Below are 18,082 nucleotides of genomic sequence, written 5' to 3'. Positions count from 1 at the left end.
GTGCTCGTGTCATTGTTCATGTTGCAACGTTACTGTGGGATTTCTATTGCTCTAGAAAAAAAATCCTCACCAATCTATAGTATTTGAAAATATTAAAGGAAAGGTTGCGATTTAAACGCGAGAAAACGAAAGAGAGATTAACATTTTAGGTTAAATCATTATATTTATGAAAAAATTTGTATATATCAAAAAATATATTATTATTATTATTATTATTATCATTATTATTGTTATTATTATTATTATTTCTAATTGCATCATCCTAATAATCGCCATCAGCATGATATGTTTTATCATTATTAGTAGGCTTATTGCCCATGGCCTGCCAGAAAATAACTAAATCAACAAATTGTATTTCTTATAACATATATTTTTTTAAATAATATTTATTAGTTTTGTAGACCAAGTGTTTTTGGCTTCTCAACAGAAGAATGATGGACTTGGCTGGATGGGGGTGGGTTTGGGGGTTTCATATGTCCCTCACTCTAGTTCCATAATACATCTCCTGCTCTTAAAGCCCCCCCCCCCTCACATACACACTGACAGACGTGCACATTCAGATCTCCCTCCACCCAATCCCGCCTCTTGCATGTGCCCTCCTCCATGAAGCCCCTCCTGTATCTGCTGCTCTCCTGTCCTCTATTTTCCTCTTGATGACAAAATGAATTTGCATATTTTTCCCAGGGAGTGCTCATTAGAATGCATAAACCGGCCGCCTCCTAGCCTCATGAGCAGGCTATAGCTTTCTGTCGTGGCATCTCCTGATACAAAATGAGACTCAGACAGGCAGCAGCATCACAGGCAGACATGTGGCCTGAGTCTGGGTTGTGATTGGCATTTGGAATCAGTTCACCCTTTCCTTTCTTAATTCATGGATAAGAATAAACTATGTGTCAGCCATTTTTTTCTTTGTTTCTATATAAGCTGCTAAGCACAGGCCTATTATGCACCAATTACATAATAAACTGCTTATTTAATGTATTAATAATTTTTCAAGCACATGATATTATCCTAAATGTGCATTTGGATGTTGGCTGGCATTAATTTTGCAAAATCATAATGAACATGTGCATTTCTCTTGTTTTAACGCCCCACCCTAACCCCCACATTCACATTTAAGCACACAAACAAAGCTCTAAAGTCAGACTGCATTACAACAAATTGGATAAATAAGGCCCCAACACAGACAGAAATCATTGCTTAAGATGTAACAGTCAGGCCTTCAAAAAGCATGGAGCTCCTGTTCACAACTTATACTATTTTTGCACAAGAAATCAGATCACCAGTCTAAAAAAGCCACCACTCATACTCTACATGTAAACAATACATTCTTCAGTAATGAACAGCTAGTGTTCCTATGTGACAGGTCCATAGATGTGACAAAAACAGAGTTTAATGGCATTAAACTTATTAAACTAATTTTAAAATATTCCAACTCATTACAGTTGCAATTATTTTCCAATATATGATATGCATAGGTAGGACCACATTTGAATTTTAAGATCTCATAAGACTGATAAACACATATTTATTCACATGACACCTTTGTATTTCCTAAACAGAGCTAATAATCTGAAAATAGTACAGAAAGTACATGGAAAATGGCTATTAAGTTGTTCATCTGTCAACATTTACATACTGTATAAGAGTGGAATATGTTATCTATATTAAATCAATGAGATATATTTTTTGGATAAACTAGTAAACAGAGGGACAAGACTTGTCATTTACTTTTTTTTAAATCCATGAACAGATTTAAACCCCCTTATTTAATTATACTACATGCCTAGTAATAATGGATTGCATTAAAATGAATGGACTTCTCTTTAGTCTCAGCTTCATTTAAAATATAATGTAAATAAGGACAGTGTCAGTGCAAATCACTTTGTATCTAGAGGTGGAAATGAAAAGCTACCTGCAAACAAGCCATACAGACCTATACATTTATTATATACTGATATATAGATATACTGGAAGTGCAGCTGGCAGAGATGGTTGAGTACACAATTGCATAAAGATAGGCTTTTCACTTTCAGGGGATTTTTCAAACAATAAGAAAGTCTCAGTTCTTATTTGACCAGTTATCACAAAATTCTATCAATAAACTGCCTCATCCACTTACAATGAGCTTGAACTAGAACTAGATACTATCATTGTGTTGTTAATGGAGATAATACTGGCATATCTAATCAGACTTATGAAAAACAAAATAAAGCAAAATTTGTATTCTGTGCTAGAAAAAGTTAAAAACCTCAATTACAGGGCATATCATGTCAATTTAGAGCACTGATCAAGTTTTGATCTCCTGTTTTTCTTCTCTGTCTTCATAGGGAATGCTGGCTCTTAAGTAAACAGTGCTATAGTTTGACATGAGCCCCTCTCAAAAAGGATGGTTGTGTGTGCTTGCAGAAATGACCAAGTAAAGGCTTTGTGATATAGTCAATAAAGTGATGTTTTCCCCACAAAGGACTTATTGGGGAAATTAAAGTTTAAACTGTAATTAAAAAAGACTATAAACAGTGTTGCTATTGTGTTTTGGCCCAAACTCCAATCCAAATTCTTTAAATTGTCCCAGCTAGAGCCTAATTATCCTGTATGGGTTGAGTAAGCGCGTCCTCTGTCATTTACATGTGATCGTGCGATTTTCTTTTGATGCGTTTTCAAAGTCATAATTTGCAAATAAGCTCACGTGTATTGGGGAGAATGGACAATGGAGCTGGTTGATGAAGAAGGGGACAGCCCATCCAACACGGTCACACAACAGTTTACAGCCGCCCGGTTCACTGACTACAGGCGCTCCACGTTGTCTCATTCATTTAACTTGCCTACTGTACACTGTGCTCAACGTAGTGAATTCAATACTATGGCAAACACACTACACTACTACCAGCTACAGCATGCTCAGACAGAAATATTTTTGTATCCACGCGCCTCGGAAAACTTCAGTGACGTTTCACAAAAGGCAGCCAATGGGTCTTCGTCTTCTATTAGGACAATGAAAAGCCTCCGTCCAATCAGAGGAGCGCCAGACTTGGCGCTGGCCAATGGCGTGCGAGCCCCGCCGAGAGTAATGTTAGAGAGCCGAAGACTGAAGACACTGCGTATCGCCTCTGTTCCCTCACACACAGCCATTGCAGAGCATTGAGATCCAGCGATAGTCCCTTGGTAAGTATCACACACGCATATATGAAGTGCTCATAATGATCAGAATGACGATAACAATTATAAATACCATAGTTATGTGATTGTCGTGACTGAGTGTGAAATATCTTATTGCTTTGAAATGATTTTCTTACGAAGAACCTTGGAAAAAACAACAAAAATAGCCGGTTCTGAGCAGGTAACGTTACATTGCCCTGCCTGGGAGTGTGGACCAGACGCGCTATAAAAAGGGAAGAAATAAAAATTAATCTCGACGAAATTCGACGAAAACTTTTGATTTTGTTGAATACAAATAATTTTGTATAATATTGTTGTGTCATTTTGACAAAATGGAGTCCAATCAAACGGTATTCATCGCGTTAAAATTCAGGAATGTCTAGCGGACAACACGGTTAGCGACAATGGTAGAAGACTTACCGTTAGCTAGCCATTGGCATTGCAGTGCACTGCGAAGCTGAATGCCTGTCATGTGAAGAAAGCGGGTTTCGATACAGACAGAAGAATTTGTAGAAACATAAGAAAAAGAACGACGGGTTAAAAACATACACGTACGTGTGTTTGTTTGTAAAAATTCATCCAACAAGACGATGAAAAAATTACCTCACGATCTGCGCTTTACTGTAATGGCTGACTGTATTCGCATAGGAGGCAAGGCAGTGAGGCAAATGGGAAGCCAGCGACAGAGGCGCAGTTCAGCTCAACTTTTTCTAACCGTGTTTTCTCGAAAAACAAACCGGTAACTATTAAATTTAACGACGGCAAAACAAAGTTCAATCTTTCGTCTTTCGTACGACACTATTGCGAGATTTTTCCGATGTTGATAAAGGGCTTAAATCAGGGCTTGAAATGAAGTGGTCGCCGCGGTCGCTCTGCCCTCTATTGCATGCAGTGCAATGGCTGTGCGCTGACACAAAGAGAAGGAGCCATATTCTCCATGTTAGTGGATGAAGACGAGCGGCCATTAGGAGCTCATAGAAACCAAGTCAGTAGCACAGCCCGCTCATAGACACAGTGCAGACCCAATGTATTACTATACAAACCGGCTAGTGCAATAGGATTCAATCGGGGAAATATTTTGTCAAGATCGCCGGCTTTCCAGACATATTTGTCGTGTTGAAAAGCGAACTGGGGGGCGGGAGGAGACATTTGAGGGGGACTTTCTTTCATGAAGAAGGCATTCTCACAAAATGGAAGAAGAAATATTGCCGTCGTTGTTGACCTCCTTTTCCTCAACGAAAGCCTATGCGCCATTACTACTTCGGTCGACGAAGCTTTACTGGGAGTTACATTGACTTTAATGGGGAAATACAACGACATTTTTATCCGTTTTAAACATTTTAGACGGACATTGAGAATTATTTACAGAATAAGACAAAGGGAAGGCAGACATGAGGGGTGTGTTTTATCGCATTTAAACGCAGTTTTTAGTGTTTTGTTTTCAATAAATACGACTTTATATATAATTTGTGTCTCTCTGTGTCAAAGTTATTTATTTGATTAAAACATGAGCATGAACGAAAAAGGGGCTTTCCTTGAGCTCTATTTTTATTGCAAATGAGGTCTGAGAGTGTTTTTTTCTCTGTCAAAAACACGAAGTCATAATGTGTTGAAGCTTTCGCGGTCCCACAGAGGACTAAGCTTTATGTTATGGAGCTGCATTCGGGGAAGTTTTGCAGCTTCACAACAAAGTGGTGCGCGAGTTCACCGCTGCACGAAAACATATTGATCAAGCCGTCTGTTTGATTCTGCATGTTTACAGAGACGCATAATGCAAGCACGCGCTGGATTAATTAAATTAATACAATAAATTAATTAATCTTTAATTCGTAGCAATGGAGTTTTCCCATTTTAAAACTACATAAAGGGGAATTTATCACGGAAAGTGCTATTTTTTCAAAATCAAAGTAGAGATATAATAAGGAAAGAAAATCACTGTTGGTATTAATGAGAGTTAACTTTGTGCAGTCTGATAGCAAAGATGGCTTATCAAGCAGCTCTAAACAAAACATATTTCAAGGTTAGATTAGAAAACATTCCAGTTTTACATTTTTATTTCTGGTTATGTTAGACTTTAATGGGCCAGATAAAAAGAGTTGCTTCTACCAAAACCCATGCAGATAATCCATACCTGAATATTTTTCCTTCGTTTTTAGATACTGCTGCCATAATGGGGAAAGATCCGACCAAGCCAAGGGGCAAGATGTCCTCTTATGCATATTTTGTTCAGACCTGTCGTGAGGAGCACAAGAAGAAACACCCTGAGGCTTCTGTGAACTTTGCTGAGTTCTCCAAGAAGTGCTCTGAGCGATGGAAGGTAAGAAAGCGATGACCACTAAAACTTAGTCTGTTGCTTAAACACAAAAAAAACCTTGAATTTAGCCCTATGGAAGGTGGTTTATCTCAGTCTTGACTCGTATCTATTTGGTAACTGAATGGCATACCCACTTGGTGTATATACCTGAATAAAATAGATAATTCAGATCTCACTTACTGTAGGGAACCTTTGAAAAGTGTTTATCTGTACAAGGTGAGGTCACAAATAGAACAACCACTACAGTACACTTTCCTCAATTTTCAGACGATGTCTGCCAAGGAGAAGGGCAAGTTTGAGGATTTGGCCAAGCAGGATAAGGCCCGCTATGAGAGAGAGATGATGAACTACGTCCCTGTCAAGGGAGGCAAGAAGAAGAAGTTCAAGGACCCCAATGCACCCAAGAGACCCCCGTAAGTAATCCACTTTAGCACCTTATGTTTTCAATGTGATGAGGATTACTAGAACAAATGTAAAGGCACAACTTAAAAGTTTTTACAACATGCTAATTTAAAATAAATCTATCTTTCCTCCACAGATCTGCATTCTTCATCTTCTGCTCAGAATTCCGCCCTAAGGTGAAAGGTGAGAGCCCCGGTTTGTCCATTGGAGATGTTGCCAAGAAGCTGGGCGAGATGTGGAACAGCACCTCTTCAGAGGACAAGCAGCCCTACGAGAAGAAGGCCGCTAAACTGAAGGAGAAGTACGAGAAGGTAAAGAAACTGAGCTTTTTTATTATACATTTTTAAGCCATGCATTCTTTTAATGGTATAGCTTGTGCCACAATATTAGATTCACAATGTAACTCCTCCATCACAGGATGTGGCAGCCTATCGTGCCAAGGGTAAAACCGGTGGTGCTGCACCAGCGAAAGCCCCAGCCAAGATGGAGAAGAGAGATGATGATGATGACGATGATGAGGAAGACGAGGAGGATGAGGAAGACGAGGAGGATGATGATGATGATGAGTAAATGGCCAGTGACACATATAGTGGTCATTTTTTTCTTGTTTATAAAGCATTTAACCCCCTTGTACACACTTCACTTACTGAAAGAAAATACGTTAGTATCCAAGGGGTAAAAAAAACAACAAAAAAGGCTGTGTATATCAGTTGTTTTTATGCTGTACAGTTTTTTTCTCCTTTTTGTATAGTTAACACTACACAAGTGTCGTATCTGTATCTTCCTGCCAGTCTTATTTTTTCCAGTGATAGTTCCTAGACCACTATCCTGCCTGGTACAGTGTAAAGGGGTGGGCCTACCGTAATTACCCTAGTTAGAGGTGCACAGCACATAAAAAATACGTTCTGAGTTAGATCCGAGTGTTTCTCCTTTTTTTCCTCCTTTTCCTGTGTGTTTTTATTTTAAAATGACATGTTATCAAAATTGACGTATCACGGTTGTTTTACTGATCTTTACGTACCACTGTAATAGCAAAAGTAAGAAAAAAACGCCTTGTTTATTGTTGAAATTTAAATTGCTTCTGATGTCAATAAACATTTTTTTAATAACTTGCTTTTTGTGTGTGGGTTTGGGGAAATACTCATGAAATGCCTTTTCATGAAGAAAGCAGTTGATATCAACTAAACTCTATCATTACTGTAATAATCATACCTTAATGTATTGATTTATGTGATAATTATTAACAAGTGTATAGTGCAAAATTGACTGATCATTCTCTGTATATATTTGAGGCAAAGCAAACATTTTCTCATGTCTCTTGAAAGTAATCTTTTCGTACTCAGTTTCAGTCTGCTACATAAAATCAAACAAGAGATGAGGTTATTCTGCAGGGAGACAATTAAAAACAAGGAAGAGCCAGGCCTCTATAAGCTGCTCCTGTGAAGTATGACTCATCACCCAAACTGTTTATATATGTCATTGTGTGTATTTGAGCCCGACTGTGGTTGAATGCAAACAAGCATGTGCTGTTGAAGCTCCTTGCCCCGGTGGAGATGCACTGAAAGTTGTGGTATCGTTATATGCTCTGCATGCCAACATGCATCGCTGCCTGTTCCTGTTTTATTTAGATCCAGCAGCTTCATCTCGCACGTACTCTCTAGGTCCTATCCAGGGTAAGAAAAAATTATATAAGAAGGATTATGTGCTTTGACAGACCCAGTGACATAAGAATATGGCTGGTGAGTACAAACCACTGCCATCAGAACCTAAAAGATACACAAGCATACAAAACATTCAGTACATTGAGGTGTGAGCAGCACAGCTTCCCCCTTGGGAGACAGCAGGGGGGTTCAGACTGACAGCCTAAGCAGACACAAGTATTTGTAGAGATGATCAGAGCAGCTCAGACATAAAAAAAACAAGGATGTGTCTTTTGTGCTGCATATTTCCTCCTCTATTGAAGGCAGCCTAGGCCCACTGAATGAGCCTTGCTATGGAGGACAGACAGGCAGGCAGATGCGGGGCAACAGCTGACCTCTGCACCGCTTTGTTAAAAAAAAAGACACCAGCCAGTCCCTGAAGGTGACGCAGCCTCCTGCTAACTCTCACATTTACCCATCATGCTTCCTCTTTCTATTCAATTTTGAATTTAGTGAAAGGTGACAGCCATGTTTAGAAAATCCTCCCCTCCAACCTTGGGTCATATCATGGATGTGTTGTCTACATCTGTGTAATAGGAAAGCAGCACAGGAAGCTAACTTGAGGCTCTCTCTCACCAAACATGTGACAGCTGCAAGCTGCTGTCACTGCTCATTATTATTTCCACTCTGCTTCTGTGTACAAAATGCAATATGGCCTGCTTACAGTCACAGCAGATTGAGGGAGGCAGTTAAAATGGAGACTGTTTACACTCAAGCGCTGAACGGGCCAACAGATTCATAATGCACAGCACAGAGAGTCTAAAGAGGTGAAGTGTGCTGAAACAGTTGCTGCGCCTCGTGGCTGCTCTCAGCTGTTGATCTGAGTCTGTATGGGTCTGTACAGGCCACAGTGCGCATACAGTATATAGAAGGCTTAGCTACACAGCGCCACTGCCGGCTCCCAAACCATATAATCCCAGCCACCTGGTGTCTAAATGTGCACACTGCGAACAAACAGCGGTCTCTGTGCGACATCAAGTGGTCAAATAATGTAACTGCATCAAAGATGGTGAGGAAATCCATCATTGAAGCAAAAGTATGTCCAACATGTGAACAGGTGCACCTGCACACCAGTTTGGTGTCTCTCATCTTCCTTTTGACAATGCCCCATGCACTGTAAACACTAACGTCAATTTTACTCAAAATGAGTTGAACAAACTCAGCTTTTTTGTTGACTGTTATAAACACTTATTTTAAAGAAGTTACTTGTTCCCATTGGCCATAAACTCAATTAGCTGAAGGTTACTTATTTTAAAGGTCACATATTTTACCCCTTTCATGTCAAGTTTATGTTGGTCTCAGAGGTCCCCAAACATGCCTGTGAAGCCTGTTGCTATCTGACCCCGCCCCTCTCCGGAAATGGATGTGGTTTAATAGATGAGGCTCTCCTGATCCTCCTCTCAGCACACATTTTCTGAAAGGTGGAGAAAGAGAGGGGGGTGAGGGAATGGATTCTTCTGATTTTGGGGAGTGTTGTGACAGGTCAGGGGCACATGTTTTTGTCAGAAGAGCCTGAAAAAGTGTATGTGACCTTAAACAAATTAAGTATTTAAAACTTGTAACTTTTTTCACTGCACCGTAAATCAGAACAGTAGAGGGCTGTTCAAAAATCTAAAACCGCTATTTCAACTTAATTTTTCTGAGTTGATCGAACTCATTTTTGTTTTAAGTTAACAGTACTTCAAAAATTCGAGTATTTTTTGTCATTGTACTCAAATTATTTGACTACTATCCCTTCATCTGCATAGTTATCCCAGAATATCTTTGGGGATTAAACCCCTTTGCACCATGAGCAAAGTTACTAACTCAGATCGGAGTCGTTGTTTCTGTACCAACCCGAGTCTGGACCTGTCCCCTATTAAGCCCTTTTTGAAACCCTTTGCAAAAGATCTAGGGGGTGATGATGGATACAGATTTTGAAATGGACCGGCAGATAAACTCAGATGGGAAAGCCTGCTTATTCCATTTTAAGATTAAGTCCTTTTTATCGTTTAATGAGAAGGTTATGCATGCTTCTATTGCTTTTTGTCTTGACTATTGTAATGCGCTTTATTTTGGTGCCAGCCATGCCTCTCTTAATCCTTTACAGCTTGTTCAGAACACTGCGGCTCTTCTTTAAACCAGTAAACAGAAATATGACCACATTATCCCCATTTAGCCTCTCTTCGCTGACTCTTTGTGCAATTCAGGATTCATTTTAATATTTTACTTTGGAAACCTCACACTGGACTTCAAGCACTTTAAATTCTGTGCCTCTCTGATCGTCCTCCAGACTCTGGAACCTTGATTTCCAAATGAAATGCAAAATGCACTTCCCATCAGAAAACATGTCTACCTTGACTTGAGGGTGATGTGATCACAATTTGGAGGTCAAAGGTCAATATCAGTAGGCCTTGTGTTCATCCCCTGCTTTTGAACATGATAGCCTAAGAATTCTTTGAAGTATTTCTCCAAACTTTAAACATTCATGACTCAAGAATGAATCAAGTAGATTTTGAAGGTCAAAGGTCAAAGTTCCATGTACCACACAACCATAGAAACCACCTAAGTCCTTGTTCTGGACCCACTACCAGCCCTGCCTTCAGAAGTGACTGGACTGGTAGAGGGGCCATGGATTGCTGAATGTAGTTACTGCTTTAATATTGTGGATGTTCTTTGGCAGTTAGGATGTATTTTACCCAACCCTAACCCACTAATCCATCCATCCATTTTCTATACCGCTTATACTGTTGGGAGTTGGGGTGGGGGTAGGGGGGCTGGAGCCTATCCCGGCTGTCATAGGGCGAGAGGCGGGGTACACCCTGGGCCGGTTGCCAGTCAATCGCAGGGCTGACATATAGAGACAGACAACCAGGCATGCTCACACTCACACCTACGGCCAATTTAGAGTCTACAATTAAGCTAACGAGCATGTTTTGGTAGTGGGAGGAAGCAGGAGAAAGGCCCAGCGCTAACCCCTGTGCCGCCATGCAGCCCCCCTTACCCTTACCCTAAAAATTACCTGAAAATTATTCAGGAAGGATTCACCTTAATTTAGAAGGCCAAAATAAAGAAGCTACCTAGGAATTATCATAGAATGTTATCAACTTATTTCTAAGAAATTCCATAATTACCAGGTAATTGCCACAATATTAGAAGGGGTAGGATGGGGGGGGGGGTAATATTACGAGATATTACATGATAATTAACACATTTTTACAAACTAAACACTTCCTTAATATGATCAACTTTTAATCCTGGAAAAAAAATCCAACTTGATTAGTGTTGAGTGAGAAAATAATGAAGTATTGGGTGCTCTTTTCATTATAACTAGTTGACACAACACATTATATTGAGTTTTTAAAATGAACCAACATTTTCTGGAGGCTCAGCTTAAATAGTTGGCACAGCGACTTTACTTGAGCCAACTAAAATGTATATTTCTATTCCTGCCAAATCATCATTTTCAGCTATACTGTACTGTCAACTAAATTTCGATATGAAGTATTTATTTGGGCCCTTCAACTCAAAAATCAGTGAAACTTGTTACTGAACTATTTAACATTGGGCCCTCATATTGTTTTTATAGAACATGATAAAATGCCAACATATTACTTTATAGTTACCAGCTTATTCTTTAGAAATTTCCAGATAATTACATTCATTACTATAAAATATTAAGCTATTAGGGCCCACTAAATCAAAGTGCTACCCAGATATGTATTTACCACTGTTGTTCCACTTAATCGGAGGAGGATTGCAGATAAAGACTTCTTTCTCAGCTTAATATCATAGTTTGTGTTGTTTACATTTCTTTGTTACTCATCTCTCTTGCAAAGCAAAATGACCTTTTTCATATGTTTTTTTCTTCGTCTTAAATGACTGATTTCCTCTTCTCTAATTCTGTGCATTAATATTTTGTGAGGGACATCATGATTCCTGAGACATATTTAAGTGCTACCTCTTTTTTTTCCTTTCTTGTAAAATGTTTATAGATAAATAAAATGAATTTGATTGAATTGGTGATTGCCACTGTATCAGCTCAACACTAAATGCAGCTAAGATGCTTTCTCTCAAACGTTCATTTTGCACAGTCATCACTGTGGAGGCTGGGAGAGGCTTGTCGTGAAGCTGTAACTCAGGCTTGTGTTCACTGAGGTGAGCATATCAACCCTCTACAGAGGATGGGCAGAATACTTTGATTAATTACAATTTTTCTCTTGATAAGGGAAAAAATTCCTTCAGGACTGGGATACATTGAGCGTTTTCATTCTTTTTATTTTTAACAAGTCTTTGTTATCAAATGTGTTTGGTTTCATAATGAGTGTGTGCATATGCATAGACCCAATCTGACAGAACTCCCCTTTTTCAGCCTTGGGGACTCCCTGAAGGACCTAGGAAAAAAAAATTAGATTTATTACATGTCCAGAAGAAGAAATATAGTAGATAATGTATATCAGTTTAATGTAGTTATACTGTATTGTTGAATATTTGACAAAATGGCCTAATTTGATGGCAAATCTCATAGTCAAACGTGTTTGTGAAACAAGGATCATTCCATTCCAGCTACACAGCGACGGTCAGTGTTTTACACAGATTTGCCTGTTTTCTCCAAATAAATCATGATGTAAACCAGTGATACTCAATGTGTGGCTCTTGAGCCACATGTGGCTCTTTTGTGATGACTTGTGGTTTTTAATGTCTTAATTTGAAATATTATTACCCAGAAAACCTTAAAAACTTCAACTTTGACCTCAGAAATTACCCATTAATCATCACATAAATCAGTTTGTGTCCCACACTTCCACAGTAGGTTTTAATGGTCAAACTTAATTGTCAATTTTTATTTTTTTCTCTGTCTATTTCTATTGCCCTAATTTGCAATTTTTTTGGTCCCTTTTTTACATCTTTTTTGCCACTTTTAATCAATTTCTGCTTTTTTTTTTGCCCATTTTTACCACTTTTTGTAGCAACTTTGACCACTATAGCCTCTTTTATCCCATTTTTGCCATTTTTCATCAGTTTTGGCTACTTTTATCCTGCTTCTTTGCAATTTCTCACAGATTTGAGCTGCCTTTTGCCATTAAATGCCAATTACCCCCTATTTTCCCAGCTTTTTACAGCTTTTTTTGCCCATTTTAGTCACCTTTCACTCATTTTTTACAGCTTTTTGATCACCTGTAACTCAATTTTTTTGTGACTTTGCACCTATTTTTGCCACTTTTCACCCAGTTTTCTCCATTGTATTCCTATTTTGCCCCTTTTCCCCTCATTTTTTTTGCCACTTTTTGACAATTTTTGCTACCTTTCATTTATTTTCATTGCCACTTTAACCCATTTTCGCCATTTTTCACCATCTAGATTGTGGCTCTTGCCACAGCACTTTTTCAACAACTTGGCTCTTTGGTTGAGCAGGGTTGAGTAACGCTGATGTAAACCATAGAATAAAAATCAATAGTGGCTTGGATGAAGTGGGGCAAAGAAGATGGATGGACTGAGTTATAGCAAAGCACAACCAATGGATCGTCTTTTATCAAAAAATGAATGGAACATATTCTGAAGGTCTGGACAGCAGTTTAAAAAGCTTAGAGGACCAAAGTCCAGTGCCAGGTCTATTGTAGGTGATAAAGAGGAATATATGGAAATAACTCTACCATTTTCTTTTATTTTGAAGGATAAACACTTTAACAAATAATCTGGCCACTTTTGTCAGTTTTATGTGTTTCAATTACACATCCATACACCCCAAAGACGGGAGAGGTAGCTAATTGTTGATGTGTCTCACCTAAGGACACGTCATGTGACTGCGGTAGCTGGGGACTGAACCCATGATCTTTTGATTATGAGACAACTTATACCAACTGAGCCACAGCCCCCATGGCTCTGTGGTGGTGGTGGGTGGCAAATTAGCATCAATATGGTCACTGGTAGAACTTCTGCCACAGGGTAGGTTTTTGCAGCTCTGTCATCACCACTGGTGTAGCAAAGTGATACGTGACAGTCAGCAGCTAAGTCTAAATCCAGTCATCAGCATGTTTTGCTGTTATTATGACTAACTGGGTGACTACCTGAAAACCACCCCGATTGTACCATTGCAATTCAGCACAGGTAAAATATGGGATCTCTCCCCTCCTAGTTAAATATCTGTAATAACAACAACATATATCAAACCAGTTTGTCCAGAGCCCATCACTGCAGAAATTCATCTTACAACGGCTTGAACAGCTGCCTGTTTAAAGGTGTGTTTTACTCCTGTGTTGCTTGTTTAAAGTCAATGACAACTCAAGAGAATAAAGGCTGCAGTTTTAAATGAGGTCAAAGAAAGAGGACAAAGTGTGCAAGTGCTATGTTTTAGCGTAAATGCTCTTCTTCTTTTGTTACCTGCTGACCACAAAAGTTACAGAGACATGCTGCCCCCTACTGACAGAACCTCTATGAAACCTCGTCTCATTTGTCGTGTTCCATTTATATTCACTCTAAAGTAGAATAATCACGTTGATTTTTTTTATGAGAAAAGGTTGAAAAAATGTTTGCATAAAATTTGTGTAAAATCAAGTGAATCTGTTCTTCACCTGCCACCAGGGACTGCACCCTGCATGCTGCCAGGGTGCAGTGCACCCTGGCAGCATGCAGGGGGTGAGTCAACAGGGATGACTCCATGTTGTAATTTCAGGTTGAAGCCTTCTGGCCTTCTGGACTGAGAGAAGCCCAGCCACGCCTGCGGGCCAAGTCCCCCCCTTAGGCCTGGCTTCAGGGGTGTGCCCCGGTATTTGGTTTGCAAGTTCATGGTGGGCTAAGCCAGATAAGGTGAGGAGTTCAGACATCCAGAGGGAATTAAGAGTAGAGTCACTGCTCATTCACATTGAAAGGAGCCAGCTGAGGTAGTTCAAGCATCTGCCCAGGATGCTTCCAGGGTGCCTCCCTGTGGAGGACTTCCAGACATGTCCAGCTGGGAGGAGACCTTGGGGAAGACCTAGAAGGGATCCTGTCTGGTCTGGCCTCGGGATCCCCCAGAAGGAGTTGGAAAATGTAGCTGGGAAGAGAGATGTCTGGGTTGACTTGCTTGGCCTGCTACCACCATGACCTCTCCCTAGATAAACAGAAGCAAATGGATGGATGGATGGTTTTGACTGAAAATGTTTAGACATTTGGGTTGCGATTCATTTTTATGGGGAGGTGGTGATGGGTCTGGATGCCTGTCCAGTAGAGAACCTCTGCTATAGAGTTTCCTCCTTCCATGTGGGCTGATAAAGGTCTGGGGACAATTAACCAACTATTTGAAGGAACAGACATCAAACCTTTTTTCAATGCCAGAGGCAATTCTTGCCACTGTCAAATAATCTGTAAGTAATCTGTATGTTCAAAAAAGACATTACATCAAAAATCACAGCGAGAAAGAGACACTCAGCAAAAACCCAAGCAAAATATACGTTTTTAGTACTGCAGAAAAGGGTCTTGTAATCGAAGCTGTTTTAATGCTTTTTGTTCTCTGCACTTTGCTGCAGGAACTTGTGGATTCCAACTCAATGGCCTGCTCAGTTGGTTTTGATAAATGAAAATAATAATTATTGTTGATAATTTGACAACAAATTGTCTCTTTTTTATGTGGAGTCCTGGGATCTTCTATCGCTTTTCCTTAGAATAATAACATCAAAGGATTCATAACTGAAGGGGATTTAAATCCCAGGTACATGTGAGCCTGCTTGGTATAATAACAACATTAATAATACATGTAACTTTGTTTGATGTCTGGCTGACAGTAGCCTCATTTCAGTTTTATTACAATGTATACTATTATATATATATATATATACATATATATATATTATGTGTGCTATCAGAATATCTTCATTAATGACCAGTGATTCCATAGCACCACTTCATGCATCTGCACGTCAACGTGATTCAAAGCAAGCAACCAATCAGGTGCGTTTTCTCAGTACCAGCCCCCCTCTGTACCAACCATGTGAGAACTGATTCTATCAGACCTGGAGCATGATGATCAGCTTTGTGAATGAGCTCACTGGCTGTGCTGCATTATTTAAAAGGCCAAGCAATATTTAATGATATGAACCTTATGCTTTGAAGGATGCAGATTTTTTTTTCAAGATGCTCATGAACAATCACTTCTCCTCAGTTGTGCACTGTCTTCATCGGTTTATCCACTAGGTGGCGCTGTTGCAAAGGACAAGGCTGCTTTGCATGGACACATATAAACCTACCATAGTCATAGCTATTTCGTGACGTGAGACTGAAGCGATTTTCCCAATGTCAATCAGTCAGTCATCATTTCTTCATCATTCTCTCCTTAAATAAGTCATCTAAAAAGATTCAATAGAAAGTTGATGTCTGAAGTCTGATTAATAGAATACAGAAAATATTGAAAAGTAAAAACAGTATTTGCAAGAAGCTTTAAAATCATAAGGTTGAAATTATGCCTGCACACCTGCTTTTCCTGTTTATCTGAACCACACATTGGGTTTTTAAGTATCGCAAATGTTTAAGGAGGCGGGTGAACAAACGTTGAAATCTTGCGAAATCAGATTCGTCATCCTTTGTCCAGGGTTGTGAATCATCTTAAGCTTCTTCCTGCTTGTCTGCACCTGATTTTCCTGCTTTGTGACACTCCACTGTTTAAACATTAAAGACTGAGGTACATGTGCATGTCATGTGTAAACATATGAGCAACTTTGTGCTGACTTTGTCTTATTACAGGAGGAGCATGGCTCACACTGCGTGGATGTGAAGTTAAATGGCACATGAGGAAACATGTAAAATAAGCCTATCACATTAAAGTTAAAAATCACTTTAACTGACAGTCTCTCATGAATTTGCATTTGTTAGATGTGAGATTTTAACTGGCTATAAAAAAGACAAACTAATTTAATATTCTTTTATGATCCAAGAAAGCAAACAAGACCATCAAAATAAAGAATGAATATTTTTATACAGCTATTGTTGATACCCAAAATTGCTGTTTGGGTGGAGGCAAAAAGTTAACAGCACCTGAGGTTCACATTTTCCACACTAAGGACTCTCAATGAGGGGAACTTTTTGTTGTGTAAAAGAGAGCAGGGTGGGATGTTTGACTGAAATACAAAATATTCATGTTTTCAGGAAGAAAATCTACAAAAAAGATGTAGTAATGTGCTGCTTTGTCCACAGAGGGTGATGTAAGTTGTAAGTACATTTTAGGGTCTAAAGAAATAAATAAAGATAACAGGGTTGATATTTAACCAAAAAATGTCAACCTTATTTCACCAGCAATGAATTACAGGGTAAAAAACTTGGCACTGATGATAAATGATTTTGCAATTAAAAGGTCAACATGATAAGTTAAAAATTCAAAATCTGAGACAAATAGACCTAAAGGTTTAAAAGGTAAAAACATGACATTTAAAGTAAAAAAAAATGTTTTTGAAAGGCAAAATATGAGATAGGATACTGAAACCATAAATTTTAAAAGTAAAAAACTTAGATAACATTCAAAATCATGATTTTTAACAGTCAAAATATGAGATTAACATCAAAATCACGAGTTAAAAATGTCAAAATATGAGTTAAAATTTCAAATAAATGAGTTTTGAAAGTCAAAATATGAAATAAAATTAAAAATCCTGAGTTTTTAAGGCAAAAATGAGATAAAAGTCATATAGGAGTTGAAAAAGGCCTAAATATGAGAAGAAATTCAAAATCATGACTTTAAAGATCAAAATAGGATTTGAAATTTAAAAATATGAATCTGAAAGGTTAAAAAATTCTTTCCCATGTTCCTGACTTTTTATCAAATTGTTTTTTTTCTGTTTACTTTTTATAATTTTTATGACTCAACAAGTATATTATAAATCATCAAGGTTAATTCTACACTTTTATACTGGAGGAAATCTGCAGACCTCATACTGGTGGGACAATTATAATAAAAATATCATATGATCTGGTGGGCCGGGTATAACTGCACCATGGGCTGGATTTGGCCCCCTGGCCCTGAGTTGGACACCCCTGTTATAGACTAAGCAGCATATCATAAATCAAACAACAGGCTCCACCAATCAGGAATGTTGCTGTCATACTCTAGGATTGTGGGTGAAGTAATTTTCTTACTCAAGATCAAGGTTAAACCATGTCTTTTTTGGAAATGAGGTTACAAATGTGTGTCTCCTACAGGAACCTTGCAAAGCTGATAGACTGGCCAGATTCCATGTCTGTCATCAGACAGGTCTATCTTGCAACGCTTCATGCTGGAAAGCTTGTTCCTGCCTTCTATCATATGTTTTGTAGCTCTGATTGACATAACGAGACACATGTGCCATGCCAGGATTGAAAGAAAGAAAAAAATCACTTTTCTTCAGAAGTAGAAGACACACAGTGAAATCCAACATCAGACTTGCAGGATTGTTTTCACAGTTGACAAAGTGGCAAAAAGACTTTTTTACTGACTGGATATTGACCTACAGGTACAGTGACAGTTTAATACTTCTTGTGACAAGCTGTTCCCAGAACAGAGGTGTTGTAATTAGTATTGAATAAT

General features: G+C 38.7%; 1 protein-coding gene across 1 annotated transcript; it reads left to right on the top strand.

Moving 5' to 3' along the window:
* The first annotated feature begins 3,021 nt into the window (after positions 1 to 3,021).
* On the top strand, positions 3,022 to 6,984 carry hmgb1a (high mobility group box 1a). Its single transcript, XM_041801817.1, has 5 exons — positions 3,022 to 3,165; positions 5,316 to 5,476; positions 5,741 to 5,886; positions 6,012 to 6,186; positions 6,293 to 6,984. Exons 2-5 carry the CDS (start codon positions 5,330 to 5,332, stop codon positions 6,443 to 6,445), a joined length of 621 nt encoding a protein of 206 aa, XP_041657751.1. The 5' UTR covers positions 3,022 to 3,165; positions 5,316 to 5,329; the 3' UTR covers positions 6,446 to 6,984.
* Positions 6,985 to 18,082: the final 11,098 nt, after the last annotated feature.

The sequence above is a fragment of the Cheilinus undulatus genome, linkage group 12, assembly GCF_018320785.1.
Source record: "Cheilinus undulatus linkage group 12, ASM1832078v1, whole genome shotgun sequence".
Taxonomy (NCBI): domain Eukaryota; kingdom Metazoa; phylum Chordata; class Actinopteri; order Labriformes; family Labridae; genus Cheilinus; species Cheilinus undulatus.
The sequence above is the reverse complement of the archived record's forward strand: the minus strand, read 5'-3'. Positions and strand labels throughout refer to the sequence as shown.